Here is a 24,453-nt window from a genome sequence, read left to right as displayed (position 1 = left end):
TGCATCGGCAGGTGGACTCTCAACCACTGCGCCACCAGGGAAGCCCGCTCTAGATGATTCTGATGTGAGCTAGAAGGTTGAGACTCACCCAGCAGGTCTCGGATGGGGCCTGAGAATTTGCATTTCTGACAACCTCCTAGGTGATGCTGATCAGGGGACCTCACTTTGAGAACCACTGGCTTTGAGAACTCCCAAGAGGCCTTGGGAGACTTTCACACTATTTCCTGGCTAAATCCTCCTAGCGAATATTAGGGACCTGGAGCTGGGACAGGGTGATCAGAAGAAAGTGAGAAGGAAGCTTCTGCATCTTAAACCTGAACATGGTCTCCATCAAGCCCTGACCGTGATGAGTGCTGCTGCCGAGCTTTTCTCCGCAATGCCAATCATAAGAAACAGTTTCTTTTCTTTTTTTGGCCTTGCCAGGCGGCATGCAGGATCTTAGTTCCCCAATTAGGGATCAAACCCGTGCCCTTGCAGTGGAAGCATAGAGTCCTATCATTTATTGTGTCCCTTCTACACCGCATACGTGATTTTTAAAAAATTTTTATTTGTTTGTTTATTTATTTATTTATTTTTGGCTGTGTTGGGTCTTCGTTTCTGTGCGTGGGCTTTCTTTAGTTGCGGCGAGCGGGGGCCATTCTTCATCGCGGTGCGCGGTCCTCTGACTATTGCGGCCTCTCTTGTTGCGGAGCACAAGCTCCAGACGCGCAGGCTCAGTAGTTGTGGCACACGGGCCTAGTTGCTCCGCGGCATGTGGGATCTTCCCAGACCAGGGCTCAAATCCGTGTCCCCTGCATTGGCAGGCAGATTCTCAACCACTGTGCCACCAGGGAAGCCCGCATATGTGACTTATATGCATTCTCTCTCCTCATACCCTACTCTCAATTTTCTACTTAGTGCTAGGGAACAATAGTTTGAATAATCCAGAATGGCATTTTTTTTTCCTTTCTGGTTTGGAAAAATTTCAGACATGTCTGTTTTTGTTCATTTTTCCAGATTATGTTTTTATTTGCTTTTTGAGATCTGGGTTCAGTTATCAGCTCTTCCTCTTATCTGAGTCACCTTTGATTTCTCATTTTACCCAGCCTCAGTTTCCCAAAGTAAAAAGTAAACTGTTTCCTCGTAGGTTATAAATAACAGATGCAAGTTCCTGTCACTTAGTAAATATGTGATAAATGTTAGTGTCTGTACTTCTGGTCTTACTCCCCAAATAGGTGAGCACAAACTGCCCCGCCCTGAACAATATGTTGAAATTAGGGTGGAGATAAAGCCTCTAACAAGTTTGGAAAAGTCTAGGGAATGTGGGAAAATTGAGCAGGGCCTCCCAGGGACAGGGCTGCAGGTCAGAACTCAAGGCTAGATATGACATGCTGCTGTCTGAAGCTGAGTTCAAGGTGAGTATTATAGAATCTAGAGGAACGAGCAGTTTGCCTGAGGATGGAGATGAGAAATAAAAAGCGATCTGGGCTCTCAGATGGGCAACGTCAAGGACCCAGGCAGCGCAGCGTGTGCTGGGCGGGCTCTTCCTACAGGCATGAGTGTCTTGGGTGAGGCTGGCAAAGCCTGGACACTCAGGGCTCCAGGCAGAGGGGTTCTTATTAGACTTGTCTGGCTGCCTTCAGTTATTTAGAGGAAATGTTGACTTCCACCTTGGAAGTGCCCCACTGCTCCTTGGCTAGGACAGAGCAGGCACAGGACAGATATGGCCAATGCTGTATCTTGCTGGGACCTGGAGAGGGACTGGGTCCTCATCTGTGACCCTAATCTGGCCACAGGAGAGGTACCATAGTCTTGGCTCTGTGATCACAATATCTGGGCTGGAGCTCAAAGGGAAGAAAGGTTCTTAATTCCTCCCAGTTGTCAGATATCCCGGAGCCAGAGGGTAGAACCTGCCTAGCAGCAGGGTGTTTCAACAAGGTCATTTTCTGTTCCATATCAAGAGGATCGTTAAAGGCAGTACCCAGTGGAGTGAGATGCCTTGTGAGGTAATGAAGCTCGCAGGTATCTGGTAAAGCTCTAATAGAGGGATTTCCTGCTTTGGGCAGGAGGCTGGTCCCCTTCCTGCTGTAGAGTCTCTTCACAGATCGCCCCTCCCTTGGTGGTTGGAGGAGTGATAAGGTGGAGTCCCAGCCCAGCTGCTGAGGGCTCTGGGTCGTGGTGGCTGCTGGGGAGCAGTTATCTGAAAGCACAGACCCCAAGAGCAAGTGGAGAGCTGAGGTCAGCTTTATCAAGGAGTGCCAGACACACACTAGAAGCCAGAACTCCTGGTAGAGAAAGCCAGGAGAGAGCACGCCTGAGAAAACGGCTAAGGTACAGGCTGTTGCCAGAGCCTGACCAACTGCCCTTGAGTTGTGCATGAAGCAGGGTGTGTGGGGAGGGCTGGCTGGGTTTTAAGGACTTGGGCAGTGGCTGCCATGGTTCTTGATTCTGATTTTTCTCATGAGGTTCCACGGCTAGATAAGAAGGCAATTCTAGAGGGCTTCAGAAATGTCTTACATGCAGACAGCATGAACAGTGTGGGACTATTAAAAGTCACTATTTGAATAGTGGCTTTTAAAGATTAATTCTTAGAGAATAACTTTTATGTAGATGTTTACATTTAAAAAATCATTGTCAATTTCAATAAGATAATTTTGCAGTCACTCGCATTTCTGTTTACTAGTGACAAACAACTAAAACATAATAGTGGCAACTGATTCATGTTTAATATTTGGGAAATGAGAGAACTATTAAAAGAAAGATTTTAATTCTCAGTAAGAAAAATAGAATAAGACTTGAATAAATGGAGAGATATTTTCTGTTCCAGAATCAGAAGATTGAATGTAGTTAAGATGACATAATATCCAATCTAATGTATGGCGTTAACACAAATTAGATTCACAATATGATCTTTTGTGGAAAGTGACAAAGCCATAATAAAATTTCTATAGAGGAAATAATAGTTAAGCACACTAAAGAGATTTTTGAAAAGGAATAAGCCAATAATAGGATAAATTATTCTGTTAATATTTAAAATACAGTGCAAAGGACATTTCAGTTGTATGGTATTGGATTCAAAGTAGAACCATAGATTGATAAAAACATAATAAGGATTCCAATAGTTCTAAATTTGCTAAAAAGTTAACAAACAATAGTCCTCTATAACAAAATAGTAAGAAAGGAGTCCAATTTAATAGACGTTATTGGGCTTCCCTGGTGACGCAGTGGTTGAGAGTCTGCCTGCTAATGCAGGGGACACGGGTTCGAGCCCTGGTCTGGGAGGATCCCACATGCCGCGGAGCAACTGGGCCCTTGAGCCACGGCTACTGAGCCTGCGCGTCTGGAGCCTGTGCTCCACAGCAAGAGAGGCCGCGATGGTGAGAGGCCTGCGCACCACGATGAAGAGTGGGCCCCGCTTGACACAACTGGAGAGGGCCCTTGCACAGAAATGAAGACGCAACACAGCAAGAATAAATAAATTAATTAATAAACTCCTACCCCCAACATCTTCTTTAAAAAAAAAAAATAGACGTTATTGAGAAAAGTTGATATAAAGCACTTCTGTCCTCCTCTGATGCTGGTTGTCAAAATAAGCTCCAGATATTTTAAAGAATTAAAGTTGAAAATATCTCTTTTAAAGGTGAAACAAAATGGTATAGTTATCTAGCTGTGGTGGAGGAATTAATTTCTCAAGTATTAAAACAGTGGGCTAAATTACGAACGGCGAATTGGAAGGATATGATTGTATAGAACAACAATCAGATTGTTGAACAACGACAACCTTAATAAGTTCTTGATCAAAAGGGAAAAATGCAAAACTATTTGAAATACACAAGGCTGGTAAAGATTAGTATTAAAAAATATAAAGAACAGGGCTTCCCTGGTGGCGCTGTGGTTGAGAGTCCGCCTGCCAATGCAGGAGCGGCTGGGCCCGTGAGCCATGGCCACTGAGCCTGCGCATCCGGAGCCTGTGCTCCGCAACGGGACAGGCCACAACAGTGGCCTCTCGTACCCACGTACCGCAACAACAACAACAACAACAACAAATATATATATATATATATATATATAAACAGTAGTTTAGTACCCATTCTCCACTAGATAAACAGTTAAAAGATATGAACAAATACTATAAGTAAGAGGAAATGCAAGCATCAAGCCTACATTTGGGAATATTTCAGTCTTGCTAATAATTAAAGTGCAAATTAAAAGCATAAGTCTATTTCTTTAATTTTCTTTTTTTTTTTGGCTGCACCATGTGTCATGCGGGATCTAGTTCCCTGACCAGGGATCGAACCTGGGGCCCCTGCATTGGGAGCACGGAGTCTTAACTGCGTGACCACCAGGGAAGTCCCCCATAAGTCTATTTCCTACTTACTGAAGGAACAAAAGTGATAAAACTCTATGTTAATGTACTGGCGGGGAAATAGACATGCTCTCAGATTGCTGTTATGTTTTCTGGAGAGCAGGAGGTCAAAATGAAACAGAAGCTGCAGGGAAACTGATTGTGTCCTTTGAGGCAATACTCTCAAAGGACTAAATCTCCAGAAATAATGTAAAAGAAGAAAGGTTGTTTGTACAGAGGTTGTAATATAGCGAAAATCTGGCCATTACCTAACCTCCTGACAATTTGATAATGGTTGAGCAAACCAGGAAATATTAAGATCCCATCATATTAGCAACTGTTAAAACCATAAATCTGAGGATGTTGGCGATATTATAGGGAGTGTACGTAAGTTAAGAAGTTGAACGAGTTTGTTAGCTGAACACTGATAACTGTCTCATTATGTTTGTCTAATGAAAACATCGGTACTGTCTGGGTTTCTCAATGGTCTAAGTCAGTGCTTGTGGGACTTCAGTGTGATTAAATCATTTGGGGATCTTGTTGAAAGACGGATTTTGATTCAGTAGCACTTGGGTGGGGCCTGACATTCTAAATTTGTGACAAGCTCCCAGATAATGGTGAAGCTGCTGGTTCTCCCGCCATATTTTGAATAGCAAAGATTTAAATCTCTGCCATGCAGTATGGTAGCCACTAGTCATGTGTGGCTATTCAAATTTAAATTAATTAAAGTAAAGTAAAATAGAAAATTTAGTTTCTTAAGTCTTATTACCTATATTTCAAGTGTTCATTAGTCATGTATAGCTTACATTTTAGGAAGCTCAGATTATAGAACAATTCCATCATCATAGAAAGTACTATCAGACCTAAATCATCAGTCTTAAAGTGAAGAGGATTTTTATCTCTTTCTTTGTAGAGTTGTTTGAAATGTACAATTCTGAACTTGTTCCATTCCTTTGTAGTCACAAATCATATAGGTATACATTGGTATGTAAGGCATAGAAGAGAGAAAGCAAGGAACAATTTCATCTAATTTAGTTTGATCAATGGAATTCTCTTTTCGCATTGATTTTATTGTCAATCCATAGATGTGTTATCCTAATTATTCTTTGTCTCTCAATGGGCAGTCATTTCCACTAAATTTGTATCAGTTTCTTTGCCATTTTTTCCTCGTCCTACATTATTAACGTATACTAGAGGAGACATTGTTTGAAGAAGTATTGCAATAATTTAAAGTATACATGTGTGGGGCTTCCCTGGTGGCACAGTGGTTGGGAATCCATCTGCCAATGCAGGGGACACAGGTTCAAGCCCTGGCTGGGGAAGATCCCACATGCCGCAGAGGCTGGGGAAGATCCCACATGCCGCGGAGCAACTAAGCCCATGTGCCACATTACTGAGCCTGCTCTCTAGAGCCCACGCGCCACAACCACTGAAGCCCACGCACCACAACTATTGAAACTTGTGCGCCTAGAGCCTGTGCTCCGCAACAAGAGAAGCCACTGCAATGAGAAGCCTGTGCACCGCAACAAAGAGTAGCCCCTGCTCGCCGCAACTAGAGAGAGCCTGCGGGCAGCAACGAAGACCCAATGCAGCCAAAAATGAATACATAAATAAATAAAGTATATAAGTGTATGATTTCTGAAAAAAATCCTCATATTCCCTTTTCCCATCTAGGTGTTTCATCAATTTATATTTTTATTTTATTTTATTTTATTTTATTTTATTTTATTTTATTTTATTTTTTTTTTTTTGTTGGCTGTACGTGGGCCTCTCACTGTTGTGGCCTCTCCCGTTGTGGAGCACAGGCTCCGGACACGCAGGCTCAGCGGCCACGGCTCACGGGCCCAGCCACTCCGCGGCATGTGGGATCTTCCCGGACCAGGGCACGAACCCACGTCCCCTGCATCGGCAGGCGGAGTCTCAACCACTGCGCCACCAGGGAAGCCCCATCAATTTATATTTTTAAAGTGTACTCTTGAAGCAGGACCAACCTGTATTAGTCACCAAAGGATGTGGGCATTGATTTTCATTGAAAGTTCCCTGGATGATTGCTTTTTCTTTTCTTTCTGTGAAGTGGAAACACTGACCATTGTCATTTATTTCCAGGAATTTATGCAAATATTCTCACGATGTTCTCTCAGAAGATAACTTCAAGGTCCTGAAAAATCATGCACTCTCTGGACTGAACAAAGAGGAATTAGCAGTGCTCCTTCTCCAAAATGACCCTTTTTTTATGCCAGAGGTAAGTTCTAATTCCTTAGTTTGAAAAGCAGGGAGAGTGCTGTTGGCAGCGTGGCATCGTGGGTGTGTTGGAATGGGAGCAGAGAAAACTGAGCACCAGGGCTTGCAGGTGGCAGTCAACAGATGATCGTTGCTGAGTTATCTGAGAGATTCCAACAATTTCCTTCCTATTTGAAGTTTTACAAGAATTGGAGTCTGGAATGCTTTCCCTGCCAGGCTGCTAGGGAACCCTGTGTGAGCCAGTGTGATCTGAAGAAATAGCAGTAGGACTAATTGGTGCCTTGCATCCGAGTGACCTCCTGGAAGAGGTGGGCTTTGAGGCAAGGTTTTGGAAGATGACAGGGTGTATTGGTTGAGGCTAAGTTATTGGAACAAAGGGACCTCAAAGTGCAGTGATTCAAATAAAATATTACTTTTTTTCTCTATCATTTGACAGTCTGGATCGGGGGTCATTAAACCATGGTCCATGGGCCAAATCCCACCTGCCACCTGTTTGTTTGTTTGTTTGTTTGTTTTTTCTGTACGCGGGCCTCTCACTGTTGTGGCCTCTCCCGTTGCAGAGCACAGGCTCTGGACGCGCAGGCTCAGCGGCCATGGCTCACGGGCCCAGCTGCTCCGCGGCATGTGGGATCTTCCCGGACCGGGACACGAACCCGCGTCCCCTGCATCGGCAGGCGGACTCTCAACCACTGCGCCACCGGGGAAGCCCCTGCCACCTGTTTTTGTAGTTTAATTGGAACACAGCCACCCTCATTCATTTATATATTGTCTATTGCCGCTTTCTCATGCAAGAGTGAGTTGAGTATTTGCAACAGAGACTGAATGGTCTGCAAAGCCTAAAATATTTACCATTTGATCCTTTACAGAAATAGTTTACTGACTTTTGGTCTTGCCCAGATGTAGGCAGGTAGGTATCCGATGGTCAGGCAGCTGGATTCCACGATGTCATGCAGGGACTCAGGCCAGTAGGTCAGCCTTATTATCTTATATATAATATATCCATTCTATTATTGGACCAGTAGATAATCTCTGTTCTCTTTTAACATGTGGCTTCCTCCTCCAGGTACAAGGAGACTCTTCTCACTGTCATCATTTTCTAACCAACAGGAATGTAGAGAGGGAGTAAGTGAAAGGCAAGCAGCTTTCTTTTTTAAAAGATGCGACTTGGACATTGTAAAAAGTGCATCTGCTCCAACTCATTCGCCAGAACTTATCATATGATCACACTTAGGTAGAAGGGAGGCTGGGAAATGTAGTTTCTGGCTGGGTAACTTGGTGTCCAGCTAAAACTTGGAAGCTTCTATCATTAGAAGAAAGGTAAGGACAATGGCAGATAATAACAGTCTCATCCACACAGGACTATTGACTTGAAAATCAGAGGATGCTGTTTAAAGAATGCTATCTGACCTGAGAAAAACCCTTGTGTAGAGAAGTTAGCTTCACACTGAAAGAGAGGCATAGAAACATAATGGAAGACTCAAGTGGAATGGGTGGAAGGGACTGAGATTAAGATAAGCAAAGGTGGGGACTTCCCTGGTGGTCCAGTGGTTAAGAATCCGCCTTCCAATGCAGGGGACTCAGGTTTGATCCCTGGTCGGGGAACTAAGATCCCACATGCTGTGGGGCAACTGAGCCCACACACGCCACAACTAGAGAGAAGCCCGCATGCCGCAACTAAGACCTGACGCAGCCAAAAATAGACAAGTAAATAAATATATATATATATTTTTAAAAGATAAGCAAGGTTGAAATTCAGATGTGCTTTTATATATGACAAGATAGCTATCAGGGATATCTGGGAGGTTAAACATCTTTTGACTCTAAGCTCAGTGTGTTTCCCTTGAGGACTTAGAAACCTTAGGACATGAGGGGTGATTTTGAGTTGATCACTGAGCTCAAGAGAGATAGGAATGAAAGGCAGTCTGTAAAAATGTCTTCAGAGACGGAGAGAGTGGAGGAGGACTATATATGCCATTTCCGCAGGCATTCTTTCATTTAGGTACTTGGATTTCTCTCTCTCTCTCTCTCTGTTTCCAGGAGCCTAGGTTTAGAGGTCTTGTCTTGGGATCCCTATGGCCCTTGGCCTGTGTGCCAGCTCAGTCCCTCCTGGCTACCAGCATGGGGAGACGCCTTACACACCAACTCGTTAAAGGTCCCGTTGACTAACAGACCCACCCCCTCCTCTTCCTTTCATGTGAAGGGATGACGACAGGTGAAGTCTTGTTATGACCCTTGAGAGGAGTGTCCCTGGGGTCCAACCTTAGTCTAGTGTCAAGCTTGGAAGTTTGGAAAGGTCACTCATCAGGTTTGCTGTCTGCTTCTGTTCTCCAAAATCACCAAGGACTTTCTGTATCACGTCCCTGGAGAATAAGGGGAGTGACAGCTCTTCCTTTCTCTAGGGAAGAACCTACTAGAAGGTGGTGTTGCTGATGGATCCCAGAAAAGCCCATTGACAAAAGAGCTGGGAGGGTCCTCGTAGGAAAATGCTGTTGTCATCCTTTATCACACAGAGAGTCTGAAGTGTCATCTGAGGTTCTCTTTCCCTTTTAAGAATTCAGTACCCATGCTTAGTGGGTGGGGTGGGAAGGCTTGTGCTTGAAGTTTATTTTTAGCCAATAACTTAATTGCCATTTACCACTTGTCAGGGGTAGGATCACAGACTGGCAGACTGCACTGGTTCCTGAACCAGAGGTCTGAGGCGCTGGTTCCTGTAGTGGAAAATCGACCAGAGCATCAATAACATAAGTCTCTATTTGACAATTTGGGGTAAGAGTGGTCTCTCAAGGAGTGTTTTAACTTGGGTGAGTAGGGCAGAATATTTTCAAGGTTTTAGCAGGAGGGGGTCAGCCAGAGTTCAGCTAGTTCCAAGCATAGTTGGTCAACGATGATCCTTCCATGTCTCTCAAAGTCCTGACTCTGCCACTAACCACCTCTGTGGTCTTGGACAAGGCACTTCATCCTTCTGCATCTCACTTTACTTATTGTTTGTTTTGCATTCATTCAACTAACACTCAGGAGTTCCTACAAGGGCAGGCTTCTGAAGGCAGCAGTGGACAAGACACACTGCCTGCCCTCAAAAACTTAAAATGTTCACACTCTTCCACTTTGCCTTGACCCGTGAGAACATAAAAGCATCAGGCAAATCTGACTTCCTCGTATAGAAACTTGTGTAACTGAGATGTATTTATTAAAAGGAAGAAATGATTTCATTTGTTTTGGCAGGAGCATTCTTACTTAAACATCAGCATAGAACTAGGAATGTTAACCATTCCTAGTATCATTTGTGAAGTTACTAATTATTCTTGTTTCACTCAAGCCTCTAAAACACTGGTTCTCAAGCTTTAAATGTGTGTCAGAATCACCTGGAGGGTTTGTCAAACCCAGATTGCTGGGCCCTACCTCTGGCCATTCTGACTCTGTAGACATGGGGAAGGGCCCAAGGACTTGTATTTCTAACAAGTTTCCAGTTGGAGCTGATGCTGCTTGTCCAGGGACCACACTTTGAGAACTGTTGGTCTAGAGTCTTGAATCTGGATCATAGGCTCTATCGCAATGATATCTATTTGCATCAGGTTTAGAAGTTGTTTATATGGCTTAAGTCCTGGTTGTTAGAGTCTGAATCCATGTCTTTGCCACTTGGATACATCATAGTGGCCCATGTTGACCTAGTTTGCTCAGAGTCTATTGAAACAACTTATAAACGTTTTCATCTTTAAGCTTCTTCATGTAATGATTCAAACATTTGCATCACATTTCATATTTTGCACAACACATTTATGTATTTTATTATTTAATCTGCTCAACAACTTGGTTAGGTGAGGAGAGCAAATATTTTCCTTCTTTACAGCAAAGGAAAGAGAGGCTGGGAGCAAGTAAGTAATTCAGATGTGAGGTCACATGTAGCTGCTTCCAGGGCTGCAGACTTCAACCAGCATCTTCTAGTCCTGCATCACCTGGTCTGGCCTCAGTGACAGTGTTTCTTCTGCTCTCCTTTCAGTAAGAACTACATCTTGGGCTTCCCTGGTGGCACAGTTGTTGAGAGTCCGCCTGCCGATGCAGGGGACATGGGTTCGTGCCCCGGTCTGGGAAGATCCCACATGCCGCGGAGCGGCTGGGCCCGTGAGCCATGGCTGCTGAGCCTGCGCGTCCAGAGCCTGTGCTCCGCAACGGGAGAGGCCACAACAGTGAGAGGCCCGTGTACCGCAAACAAACAAACAAACAAACAAAAGACTATATCTCTGTAGAGCTAGATATGTAGACATACCTATTTACATAGGAATATACAAATTATCTGCTTCAGTTGATCTTTTGAGAAACTGACATTCTGCCTAGCTGAGACTAGATTCTAGACTCCCAGCAGTTGTAGATAAGACCCACATGTCCTCTTTTGAAAAATTAATTAATTAGTTTGGTTGCACTGGGTCTTAGTTGCAGCAGGCGGGCTCCTTAGTTGCAGCATGTGGGCTCCTCAGTTGTGGCTCACAGGCTCCTTAGTTGTGGCACACTGGCTCCCTAGTTGTGGCATGCTAACTCTTAGTTGTGGCACGCGTGCGGGATCTAGTTCCCTGACCAGGGATTGAACCTGGGGCCCCTGCATTGGGAGCACGGAGTCTTAACCACTGTGCCACCAGGGAAGTCCCCACATGTCCTTTTTTTTGGGCTGCACTGCACGGCATGCGGGATCTTAGTTCCCCAACCAGGGACCGAACCGCGTGGAGTCTTAAACACTGGACCGCCATGGAAGTTCCTCCACATGTCCTTTTAATAGAACAATGAATTGATATCCAAAGACAGGCCTTCCTCTTTGGGGTTCCTTTATAACGTAGGGTTCCCTTTGGGTCCTGTTTGGTTCTATCTGTAGCTAGCCGTCTTATGTTGATTCTTCCAAAGGAGGTTAATCAAATTCAAGTTTCTTTCAGTTAGTTTGTAGGCCTCTTCTGCTGCAAATAAGTCATCGATTGAATGGAACTCATCAAAGATTGTGGAATACACATGCAGTTTTTTCCTTTGATATATGTCTGCTTGCTTCTGATTTTTTTTTCTTATCAGGAAGTAAGAAAAGCTGCATTTTTATTATTTATTTATTTTTTATCGGAGTGTAGTTGATTTACACTGTTGTGTTAGTTTCTGCTGTACAGCAAAGTGAATCAGTTATACATATACATATATCCACTCTTCTTCAGATTCTGTTCCCATATAGGTCATTACAGCTGAAATTTTTTTTCTTTTTTCGGTATGTGGGCCTCTCACTGTTGTGGCCTCTCCCGTTGCGGAGCACAGGCTCCGGATGTGCAGGCTCAACGGCCATGGCTCACGGGCCCAGCTGCTCCGCGGCATGTGGCATCTTCCCAGACTGGGGCACGAACCCGTGTCCCCTGCATCGGCAGGCGGACTCTCAACCACTGCGCCACCAGGGAAGCCCAGCCGAAATTTTTATATAAACTTTCCTTAACGTGTGGCACATAGAGAAACTCTGGCTATTGTTTCTTCTCTGGCTATTTTATCTCTGTTTTATGTTTTATCTCTGGCTATTGTTTCTTCATTCTGTAGATATGCAAAAATTATAAGGGAGAGGGTGGAAGACAGACTTGTAACCAGCAGCCACCGTGTGAAAGGCTCCACGTCTGTGAACACTTCACCCGAGGGAATTGTGGTTATAGCAACTGCTTCCGGTCCCATAACCTGATGGACAGAAAGGTGCTGGCCATCATGAGGGAGCACGGGCTGAGCTCAAGTGTGGTCCAGAACATCCAGGACATCTGCAACAGCAGGCACCGCCAGAAGAAACCCTCTGGGTGGAGAGGTAAATGCGGTCTACATTTTTTTTTTTTTTTTTTTTTTTTTTGCGGTACGCGGGCCTCTCACTGTTGTGGCCTCTCCTGTTGCGGAGCACAGGCTCCGGACGCGCAGGCTCAGTGGCCATGGCTCACGGGCCCAGCCGCTCCGCAGCATGTGGGATCTTCCCGGACCGGGGCACGAACCCGTGTCCCCTGCATCGGCAGGCAGACTCTCAACCACTGCGCCACCAGGGAAGCCCTACTTTTTAATTACTAGAACCAACAAATAAACAGAAATCGCAAGGAGAGAGAAACTCTACCTATACTCACTCTACCTCATCACATAAAACTCTGTTTTCACTTTCATACGTTGTCCATATGCATACACAATTTTTACGTAATTATGATCATAGTATATGTGTGATTTTGAAACTCGATTTTCATGCTAAGCACTATCTCCCCCCACCATCAGATTTTTTTAAATGTTTACCATTTTTCTAAAAGCTAATTGATAAAATTTTTTAAAGAGGAAAATAATAAAAATTTAACAGAAGGACTAGGTGTTAATATTTTGACATGGTTGTTTTATCATTTTCTCTCCATATATGTGGACATCTAGATACTCACACACACATCACATCTTTGTGGTTAAAGCATTTGAGGTATGCGGTCATCGGGAGACTTCACACCTAAAATGTATCAGCATCGGCCTCCTCTAAACAAGGCTGTTCTCTTACATAACCACGCTACAACTAACACAGGACATTTAGTATTAATGCAACACTGTATACAATTTAATTTACAGTCTTCAGTACTATTCTTTTGAGATTTGTTTATTTTTATTTTTTAAATATTGTAAAATATAAAAGTGGCCATTTTAATCTTTTTAAAGTGTACAGTTTGATGGCATTATGTTGCTGTTGTCGTGCAAGCATCACCATCATCCAGCTCCAGAACTTCATCATCTTCCCAAACCCAAACTCTGCACCCATCAAACAATAACCCTGTTTTCTCCTCCTTCCAGCCCCTGACAACTACCATACTACTTTCTGTCTCTATGAATTTGACTACTCTAGCCCCTTCATACAGGTGGAATCATACAGTGTTTGTCTTTTTGTGAGTGAATATTTCCCTTACCATAATGTCTGCAAGGTTCATGCAATCCATGTTGTAGCATGCTAGAATTTCCTGCCTTTTAAAAAAAAGAATACATACATACATATAATTTTTTTCAGTTGTGGTAGAAATACACAGAACATAAAATTTACTATTTTAACCATTTTTAAGTGCTCAGTAGCGTTAAGTCCATTTACACTGTTGTGCCACCAATCTCCAGAACTTTCTTCATCTTGCAGAACTGAAACTCTGCTCCCATTAAACAGCTTCTTGTTCTCTCCTCCCCTAGAGCCCTGTGCCAGCCACCATTTTAGTTTCTGTCTCTATGTATCTGACGACCCTAGGGAACTCCTAGAAGTGGAATCACACAGTGTTTGTCTTTTTGTGACTGGCGTATTTCACTTGGCATAATGTCCTTCTTTTTGGGTGGGGGGCACTCCACCGCATGGCTTGTGGGTTCTTAGTTCCCCGACCAGGGATTGAACCTGCACCCTTGGCAGTGAGGGCACAGAGTCCTAACCACTGGACCACCGGGGACCTCACTTGGCATAATGTCCTTAAAATTCATTCACGTTGTAGCCTGTTTGAAAATTTCCTTCCTTTTTAAGGCTGAATACTATTTCACTGTATGGATATACCACATTTTGTTCATCCATTCATCTGCTGATGGACACTTGGGTTGCTTCTACCTTTTAGCTGTTGTGAATTATGCTGCTATGAACGTGGGTGTACAAATATCTCTTTGAAACCCTGCTTTCAGGTTTTTTTGAGTATATACCCTGAAGTGGAATTGCTGGATCACATGGTAATTCTGTGTTAAATATTTGAGGAACTGCCGTACCATTTTCCACAGTGGCTGCACCATTTTACATTCCCACCAGCAAAGCACTAGGGTGTCAATTTCTCCACCTCCTCACCAGCACTTGTTATTTTGTTTTTTCTGGATAATAGCCATCCTATTATGATCAGTGAAGTGATCAGTACAATTTCTTAAGCATTTTGATGTTGTTTAATGGAATTAACACTTGCACTTTTTAATGTCTTTATGAAGAGGATATAGAGGAGATGAATTTTATGAAGCAAGTAGAATATATAACTAAGATTCTGTGAGAGAATCTTTTTATATTTGAGAAATGCTTTATCATTTACAAGGGACTTTCACCTAAAATATCTCATCATTGTTCCTCACAGCAAAACTGTGAAGCAGGGCAGGTGTATTATTGGCCTCACTTAATGGATAAGGAAACTGAGGCTTGGACATTTTAAGTGACTTTTTTTTTTAATTAACTTATTTGGCTGCGTTGGATCTTCACTGCTGCACGTGGGCTTTCTCTAATTGCGGCAAGTGGGGGCTACTCTTCGTTGCAGCACACGGGCTTCTCATTGCAGTGGCTTCTCTTGTTGCAGAGCACGGGCTCTAGGCATGTGGGCTCAGTAGTTGTGGCTCATGGGCTCTATAGCGCAGGCTCAGTAGTGGTGGCGCACGGGCTTAGTTGCTCCACGGCATGTGGGATCCTCCTGGACCAGGGCTTGAACCCGTGTCCCCTGCTTTGGCAGGTGGATTCTTAACCACTGCGCCACCAGGGAAGTCCCTTAAGTGACTTCTATTGTGAGCAGCCTTAAATCATTTTTAGAAGAGTGAAGGGTAATGCTATGAATCAAGAAAAGTAATGTTTTCAGGGCCTCACAGGACTCGAGAGGAGCAGGGCTCACGTGTTCTGATTCCACATCTCGTGTTTTTTCTCCTGCATGACAATGCCCTCTCGACGGGAACATCTGGATGGACGGGTTTTGGTGTAGTTTCTCAATATAAATTTATTGTATGTGAGAGGGGATTTTCTTTTTTTTTTTTTTTTTCTTTTTGCGGTATGCGGGCCTCTCACTGTTGTGGCCTCTCCCGTTGCGGAGCACAGGCTCCGGACGCGCAGGCTCAGCGGCCATGGCTCACGGGCCCAGCCGCTCCGCAGCATATGGGATCCTCCCAGACCGGGGCACGAACCCGTATCCCCTGCATCCGCAGGCGGACTCTCAACCACTGCGCCACCAGGGAGGCCCAGAGGGGGGATTTTCTTTTGTTGTCACTTCTAGTTAATCTACTTAGTTGATAGGAGGAGGATGCTTGCTTGTACTATATTCCTGCTGCCCCCTGGGTTTGGAAGAGAAAGGACCTCTCTTCCTCCTCTTTCCCACACACAGTAGCACAACTCACACCACACACACACACACACACAGGCTCCAGCCACATGCACATAAAAACAACCACTTGCATACATACATTCCCCACACATACACAAACTTCATGCACGCACAACACGTGTAACACATGCACAGGACACACTTCACACATGCCACACAAACACATGCAATCACAGCACACAGACAGACTTCACACTTGTGCATGCTGCATACACCATACATGCATATCTCACCAACCGACACACGTCACACACCATGCATGCAACCACACACACACATACACCCCTCACGTGTATACCACACATGCGTGTCACACACACACTTCATGCATGCACACACACCCAGCACAGCACACCCCACATATAAACATCACACACATGCACACCGCACTTTGTACGTACTCACGAACACACATGCTCACTCCCTCCCTCCTCTCTGCTTCCCGGGGGTATGACTTACCACGTTTCTAGAGAGAGGCCAATTTTTCTTTTTTGGATATTGCTCATTTAAGCTTGGGCATTTGGGGGGCTGGATGAACAACTCTGGAAAATTCTCAAGCTTCAGTGAAATCAGACCTTTATTGTAGTTTCTTTTGTTGTTGTTTTAAGTATCGTGAATCCGTAACTTAGGTACGCCTGTATCACAATATGGGCAAACTCTAAATGATTTCGGGGAACTCCTCCCTGATTTGCACCAGTCTGTCTCTCCATTTACCCTAGCGGTGAGTGACTTGAACTAGAGAATTGTGGACAGCCCCACCTAAGAGTGTGGGCACTTGGGGGCTACATCTAAGTCCCATGAGAGAAGCCAAGCAGAGCCAGTGTCAGTTGGACCTTTATCCTAGGTCATAGGTGGTGTTTTCTGCAGGGCTGGCAGGATGACAGATTCCTGCACTGTCATAAGCACCTTCTCGAGATTTTCACACAAAAGTAATTTGATAGAAGTTCGGTAGCAAACCTGAAAGAGCTGAGGCGGAACAGGGCAGGGAAGTTAGTCACGTTAACACCAACTTCCATCGTCTGGTTTTTCTTTCCCAGGTCCTCCTTCACATCACAGAGATGCGGCATACAGAGGCCGAAGCAAGAGCAGAGACCGGGGCGGCGGGGACTCTCTTCCTTCTGCTGCGGCTTCTGCCCAGAGGTCCCGCCCCCCCAGTCCAGATCCCACCGGCCGCGGGTCTCCCGTGGACGATGGGCCTGTCAAGGATCTCACCCACAAGTTCACGCATTTGGGAAGTCAGGAGTGCCCTCCGCCTTCCTCAGGCTCGTCCGCGGCGGCCGGTCTTGGAGGAACCGGTCAAGGGGGAGCAAGCCAGAGGTTTGCAGAGAATGGCGGTCCAGAGGATCTCTTCTGTGGGAATCACAGCAATGCTTACTTCACTTTTGATTCGACATCAGCTCCCAAGTGGAAGGGCCCCGCATCCTGGCAGAATGACCAAGACACTGGTAGAGAGAGTTTGTTTTCTCCCAGTCAGGCTGTCTCCTTCTCTCCTCTTGGTTCTCCACAAACACCTGAAACCATCACCACCAGAAAGAGCACGGCCATCCTTTCCTCGGACTGCGTGAACACGGAGGGCAGACGTGGGAATCAAGACGGCCAGCACTTCCCGCTTTTTCATAATAACGTCGATGGCATGGCCACAGATGCCACTTCCGTGAGATCGTTAAATTACAAAACCACAGCCAGTAGGCAGAGAGAAAAATCGTTACCTAGGGGTCAGGACACCGGAGTGACTCGCAGTCATCTGCAGGCCGCTGGCCAAATGACAGCTGCCGACGATGGGGCCATGGCCTTTGTTAATGGTAAACACACAGAGAAGACATTCGGGGCTAGTCTGGCCACAGTGCCACCAAATGGCTCTAGTAAAGTGACAGATGAAGCTACCCGTGTAGGTAAAACTGGTGCCACTAGTTTTGGCTTCACATCGGCAGTCAGTAGGGAGAAAGATGTGTTACGCTTTGAAAGTCAGAGGCTGACAAGCCAGGTCCTGCCCACACATGGAGAGACCACTGCCCCGACACAAAGCAGCACTGACTCTGCCCAGGGTCCCTCATTATACACCTTCCTTAAGCAACAGAGCTGCAGCCTAGGGGGCCCATGGTCGGAACTCTGCTCAAATCTCTCTTCCCCCTGCCAGCGAGATTACAACAAGGGCTCAGGCTGGGCTCTGTGTTAGTCACTGAGGGACGGAGAGGGGCCCCATGTCTCATGTCTGCAGCAGAGCAGCTAGGGCTAGTGGTTTCCCTTTGGATGTCCCTTAGCAGTATTAAAGGGCAAAGGGGTTTTGGTTAAGGAGTGCTACTGATGAGGAGATTGACATATGAAGGTGGAAGGACCCACCCTAGAACTGTATAGAATAAGTGCTACATTTATTGAGAACAGGAATAGTTCAACTGTGGTTTAAGAAATAAACATAACTCTCAGGTGACCCAGATGTTCATGTTTGCTTTCATGTCTAGGCTCTCATGAGCAGCACATGAATCATAAGAATTTTCTTTTTTTTTTTTTTGCGTTATGCGGGCCTCTCACTGTTGTGGCCTCTCCCCTTGCGGAGCGCAGGCTCCGGACGCACAGGCTCAGCGGCCATGGCTCACGGGCCTAGCCGCTCTGCGGCATGTGGGATCTTCCCAGACCGGGGCACGAACCCGTGTCCCCTGCATCGGCAGGCGGACTCTCAACCACTGCGCCACCAGGGAAGCCCAAGAATTTTCTTGAACGTGGCCCCCATTTCAGATATTCTGCCCCACTGTAAGACCAGATATCTTGATTTTCAGTTTAAATATTAGGATCAGCATACATGCATCCTCTTTTGTTTTGTAGATTCCGTGTCTGATGTTGCGAGTACCATATGTTCTACGAGGGATGAACATGGCTCAGACGAAATTTGTCTTGACCATCTGTATAAGGGTTGTCAACTTAGTGAGTAACTTACTTAAGGACTTTTCAGTTCAGAAGAGTGCGAGATTAGTGAGGGAATTCTTCTGGGAGAGATGAATTTTAGGTCAGGGCTTCAAGGAAACACAAAAGCAGTTGCCTATGCTGGAGAGCAGTTTGTCTCAGTAAATCCACATGTGGGGTGCAGAAAGGGTAACTGTAAATTTATAATCTCAGATTTCCATGTGGGTAACATGGCTTTTTGGGGAGCAGAGAATTTTGTTTTCTGATGAGTCTCCATGGGTAATAATGGAGACTGGGGCAATGCAGGTAGGGGCCAGCTTGAGCACAGGTGTAGCTGGGAAATGTGCCCGCAGGGCAGGCAGGATGGGAAAGGCAGGCCGTGAAAGGATGGGGAGAGTCAGCAGTGAACTTGGCCGAATTGCTCAGCCTTCTTTTCTGTCTTTTTAGAGAGGTGCAACAAAGTTCACTTCCACCTGCCCTATCGGTGGCAGATGTTAGATGCAAACACCTGGATGGACCTCCCGCTCATGGAGGATATTGAGAAGGCCTTTTGTGACCCCAAAGTCTGCACGTAAGTTGGTGGCTGGTCTGGCTTGTGAGATGCACAACATCATCAAAAGAAAGCCCAGTGCTATGCTTATGGGAAGAAGAAAAAGCAGTTTTCCTTCAGAATCCCATTCAGGTTAACTCTTGAGATAAAAATGGCAAATGCCTGCTGAGTTAATGAGGAAAAATACGTAAGTGGGGCAGGTTTGAAGTCACTCAGAGCCTGGCTAATACAAGGGACTCTGGGAGTATTTGCTAACTCAGGTGAAATAAACAGGGACACAAATATGTGTTTAGTTATATTTGTCAGTGTGTCCTGCAGAACAGCACAATGTGTAGGTTGGTTTGTATTCCTATCAGCTCATCGTAGGACTATTACAAGTACTAAATGATGAGCTCAGAAGAGCTTTGACTTAATTTCATAGTTTGAGAGAATGATTTGAGTCATTTCATATAGTTCTAGGGCAGGATTTTGTTGTATACTTTAGCATTTTATACCTTCCTCTATGTTCGCTATTTTCTCTACCCTGGAGGTTTCTAAGAGGCTACCTTATATTTCTGCTTCTATTAGGGCTTATATGGGTGATACCACCCATGACCATATTTATAAGCTGCATCCTGTTTTACAAGGAAATTCTTTGGGGGGAAAATATGGATGTGTCGTCGTCTGCAAGTTTAGTGAATTTTTGGTGGAGATTCTGTGTTGCTGCATTTTGCCACTAGAGGGTGGCGTCAGCTGTTTTGCTTCTAGGTGTATTTCTCCCCCCCAGGTAAATCTGAAGCAGTGTTTTTCAACCTTATCGCTATTGACTTTGGGGACCAAATAATTATTTGTTTGGGGGGGCAGTTTAGCATCATTACTGGCTTCCACCCACTGCATGCCAGTTGTGATAAACAAAAATGTTTTTCGACATTGTCAAATGTTCCCTGGGTCACAAAATCACTCCTGGTTGAACATCACTGATCTAGGAGGTGTTTAATAGAGCAGTAACTCTTAAACTTTTTGGTCTCAGGAGCCCTGTATAGTCTTAAAATGTATTGAGGATCTCAAAGAACTTCTGTTTATGTGGATTATAGCTACTGATATTTACCATATTAAAAATCACAACTGAGAAAAATTAAATATTTACTGATACATTAAAAATAACAATAATAAACTCATTCATGTTAACATAACATTTTTAGATAATTATATATCTAAATTATATATAGTTATATGCACATATAACTATGTAAGTAAAACTATAAAAATAACTTTTCCAAAACAAAACAAAACCAAATTCACTGAGAAGACTGAAATAGTTATATATTTTTGAAAATCTCTTTATTGTGAAATCAAACATCATGTAGCCTCTGGAAAACTCCATTGTGCACCTGTGAGGGTATGAAGGTGAAAAAGACAGGTGATGTCTTAATATTATTATGAAAATAACTTTGACCTTGCTGCCTCCCTGAAAAGGTCTTGAACCACACTTTGATAACTATTTTAATAATAATTGAAAGAAACTGACCTACTGTGAGTTTCTAACTGACTTTCTAACAAACATTGAGCCAATCCATTGTTTTGTGTGGGCACAGTTGTCTATGGGGGATTATTATTTATTTATTTTTTTTGCGGTACGCGGGCCTCTCACTGTTGTGGCCTCTCCTGTTGCGGAGCACAGGCTCCGGATGCGCAGGCCCAGCAGCCATGGCTCACGGGCCCAGCCGCTCCGCAGCATGTGGGATCTTCCCAGACCGGGGCACGAACCCGTGTCCCCTGCATCATGGGGGATATTTTTTGAGGGAAAAACACATTTTGTGACACCGTTGAATATGTGGGGTAGGCAGGTTACGTTACCTCCCTGTAGTTCAGTTTTTTCTTCTATGTGTAAGACCGAAAGCTGTATAAGGGAAATTCAAAGATCCCTTTCAGCTCTCAAGGTTTAATTCTATCCTCTTATTAGGGAAGACCAGAGTGTAGAAAACAGAAGCATTTTGTTTCAGTGAAGCATTTTGTTAACACTAAACTTTTCCCTCTCAGCCTTTCTAGTGGAAATTATAAAATCAGTTTCAAGAAGATGACTTGTAATTATAATCCCATCCGACGTCTGTCCACGCCTTCATCTGTCACAATGCCGGCCAGTTCTCTCTTCACCACAAAATGGATTTGGTACTGGAGAAATGGAAATGACAAATGGGTTCAATATGGAGAGAAGGTGAGTACCATTCCTCCTTGTGGATGCTCTTGTATAAACTTGCCAACTTCAGAAGAAACTAGTAGTACAGTGTCTGACACCTATGTGGTTACCCGTGGAGCAAGGACATGGTAGAGGAAGTGGTGCTTTTTTACATTATACCCAGCAAGCATGGACTCCAATTGCATCATAAAAAATTATAATTATTTTTAAGGAACTCCTTGATCCGTGAGCCAGCCAAATATCCTTCTTTCCTCGCTATCGGGGACTGGGTTGGAACCTTGAGATAGCTTTCTATGTATTAGTACATAAATGTACAGAGACTACTGCTTTCAGCCAGAAGAGGATGCAAGACTGAGAAATCAGAAGACTGATAGAGATGTTTACTAGGATGCAGTCAGAGTCTGGATTCAGATGGACTAGAAGATTCTAGACTTACCCACACAGGGACATAGTAAAGGGAGAGAAGTTTATTTTTTTAAATTTAATTTAATTTTTAAAAGTATCTTTATTGGAGTATAATTGCTTTACAGTGGTGTGTTAGTTTCTGCTTTATAACAGTGAATCAGTTATACATATACATACATCCCCACATCTCCTCCCTCTTGCATCTCCCTCCCACCCTCCCTATCCTACCCCTCTAGGTGGTCACACAGCACCGAGCTGATCTCCCTGTGCTATGCAGCTGCTTCCCACTAGCTATCTATTTTACGTTTGGTAGTGTATATAAGTCCATGCCACTCGGGAGAGAAGTTTAGATAAGCAGAGCTTCTGTCTAGTATCCTTTCTTTCCTTTGATTCATAGGATTAGAGAGAGAGAGAGAGGGAGGGAGTAAGCTTAAGTAGGCAATGAAATCAGAGTGATGAGAAAGAGAAAAGAAAAGCAAGAGATGAAAATGAAGCCAAAGACAAAGTAGGGATGAGGAAAGGCCAGCGTCAGATTCTCTAGGGTTAGAAGTGGATGGGCTATACATTTGGCTCTGTGCTCCCCAGCTGCCAAAGCAAGCAAAGGAACACTATCTGTTATATGGTCCCCTGTGCCTCCATGAAAAGACCATTCCAGTTACTCAGGAGAAGCACGGCTTTTTTTCTGTTAGTGAGGCCTGAGAAAAAGGTCTCCTATGGGGCCACACAGAGGGGACCTTGTGTGCTGTGGTGAGTGAGGTCCTCAGCCTTGGTCCCACCATCCGTGCAGTACATGGCGGTTTCCCAGCGGTCTTAGCGGCAGATACATGCTATCAAACAAGCTTTCACAGAACCTAAATGAGCGAACTAGGGTGAAGCAGAGCTGCCCTGTGCAAAGAGGACGGGGCTCAGAGCTCTTTTCTTTCCCCTCCTGCAGTGACCTATCAAGCACCTCGGCATGAAAACCCCTGTGATATTTAGCTTTGTACGGGCTCTTCTCATATTTAAGCCGAGGATGATGTCAAAGCGCAGTTCCATAAAAGTGATTCTGTGAGGTGCCTGTGGAAATAGAAATTATAAACTCAAATTCTTGAGCCTTGGTTATTAAATAAAATAATTAAATAAAACGAAACGAAATGAAATTAAAATAGTAAACTATAGGTCTCAATGGTTCTTAGGTCAAATACTTGCAATTTTCAGTAAGATAGGGGAGAAGGGTTAGAAAATATTTGTATTCTAGTGACATCATGATCCCAGAGACCAAAAGGAACTTTAAGGGGTAAAAGGTCATGTTTAAATTTACACAAGTTCTGTCCCTCATGTCCCCTAGTAAAACATCAAGAAACTTCCTGATAAAACTTCTTTAATATGAAGTTCTCCCTGGGATATTCAGTCTGTGTTAAATGCACAGTTCTAGAATGTAACGTTCTACCTACGAACACAAAAAATGTTATAGCCATTGAATCTGTGGCACTTGTCTGTTGTAAGAAATGGAATGTGTTCTCTGAGGATGTGAATAAACTCTTATGGTCTCATATTAGTTCGACCCATCATTATATAAATTGAGTGGGCACTTCTGTTATAAAAGGAAAAAAAAAAAAGAAAGGAAGGAAGGAAAAAGAGGCCCTGGGTTTGGTGTTTTCCTTGCTGGTCATCCAAGTAAAATAAAAATGGTGGTACTGGGAGATCTGAAACACAAACATACGTTGCAGCCTGGATTCTTTCATAGTTCAATGTATTATGGTCCAAGTTTACAGCTGTTTGATGACCTGGTTTGATCCAGTGTACAGGTTAGAATATTTAGAGAAAAGAGTGGACTGAATAGCTTTCAGACAGAGCCCTACAGGTTTTATTTCTTGCAACTGAATGTTTAATAAGAGTTGGGCATATATGTATAGCTGATTCACTTTGTTATAAAGCAGAAACTAACACACCATTGTAAAGCAATTATACTCCAATGAAGATGTTAAAAAAAAAAAAAGAGTTGGGCAACTGAGATTTCCGGGTTAGGAACCTCTCTGGTAGGAACTGGGAGAAATAGAAACTTTTGCCAACAAAGGGTAGATGCATATGTTTGACAGTGAACCCTCTGGAAGGTAGAATTGATATATGGCAGTTCAGGTGCTTGGTGGACCAGGAGAGGATGGTGGGCAACCATGGTGCAGGATGGAGTTACAGCAGGAGTGACGGGAGGGCAGAGCCAGGTAGCAGTCACGGGCTTTGCATCCGTCAGGGGGTGCAGATCCAGACCCTCAAGATGTTTACCAGCAGATAGCCAAGCTTAGTAGCTGTGAAAGCTGGCCTTTTGGGGCAGGAGTCCATGACCTGAGGGAATTGCCCAGGGCAAGGGCAAGCCATAGCTCTAGAAAGCCAAGATCAAGGCAAACATGTAGGCACAAGACAAAAGCCAAGACCTGGTAACTGAAACTGAGGTATAAATTCAAGTCTTCTGGGAGAATGCATAATTGAAGGCTCTACCATTCATTCATTCACTCACCCATTCAGAACTGGAGTACAGTGAGGGCAGAGCCAGAGGAATGTCCCCGTGAACCATGAGAGGCTGTGCAGATGCTCAGACACTGACTTAATGGCCTCGTTCTCTCCGGTATGACAACCACTAGCCATATGTGGCTATTTGATTTTTTTTTTTTTCCCAGAGAAGGAAGGATTTATTTCTTGCAGCAAGGAAGAAGAACACTGGGGATCTTTCCCAAAGCAATGTCTCTGGGGCTATTTAATTTTAAACTTAAATTAATTAAACTTAAATAAAATT

The 24,453-nt window shown here is 44.3% G+C and overlaps 1 protein-coding gene across 1 annotated transcript in view; it reads left to right on the top strand.

Annotated features, from left to right (window-relative positions):
- Window positions 1–24,453, top strand: part of ZC3HAV1 (zinc finger CCCH-type containing, antiviral 1) — a 64,128-nt gene that overhangs the window by 17,969 nt on the left and 21,706 nt on the right. Inside the window, exons 2-7 of the mRNA XM_081244706.1 lie at window positions 6,431–6,566; window positions 12,116–12,368; window positions 16,692–17,456; window positions 18,475–18,573; window positions 19,000–19,123; window positions 21,122–21,296. Of these exons, the coding sequence (XP_081100832.1) occupies window positions 6,431–6,566; window positions 12,116–12,368; window positions 16,692–17,456; window positions 18,475–18,573; window positions 19,000–19,123; window positions 21,122–21,296 (1,552 nt within the window). The remainder of the gene's footprint in view (window positions 1–6,430; window positions 6,567–12,115; window positions 12,369–16,691; window positions 17,457–18,474; window positions 18,574–18,999; window positions 19,124–21,121; window positions 21,297–24,453) is intronic.

Source organism: Mesoplodon bidens (genome assembly GCF_964165515.1).
Source record: "Mesoplodon bidens genome assembly, chromosome: 9".
Lineage (NCBI taxonomy): Eukaryota > Metazoa > Chordata > Mammalia > Artiodactyla > Ziphiidae > Mesoplodon > Mesoplodon bidens.
Note: the sequence above shows the minus strand (reverse complement) of the source record. Positions and strands in the feature narration are given on the sequence as shown.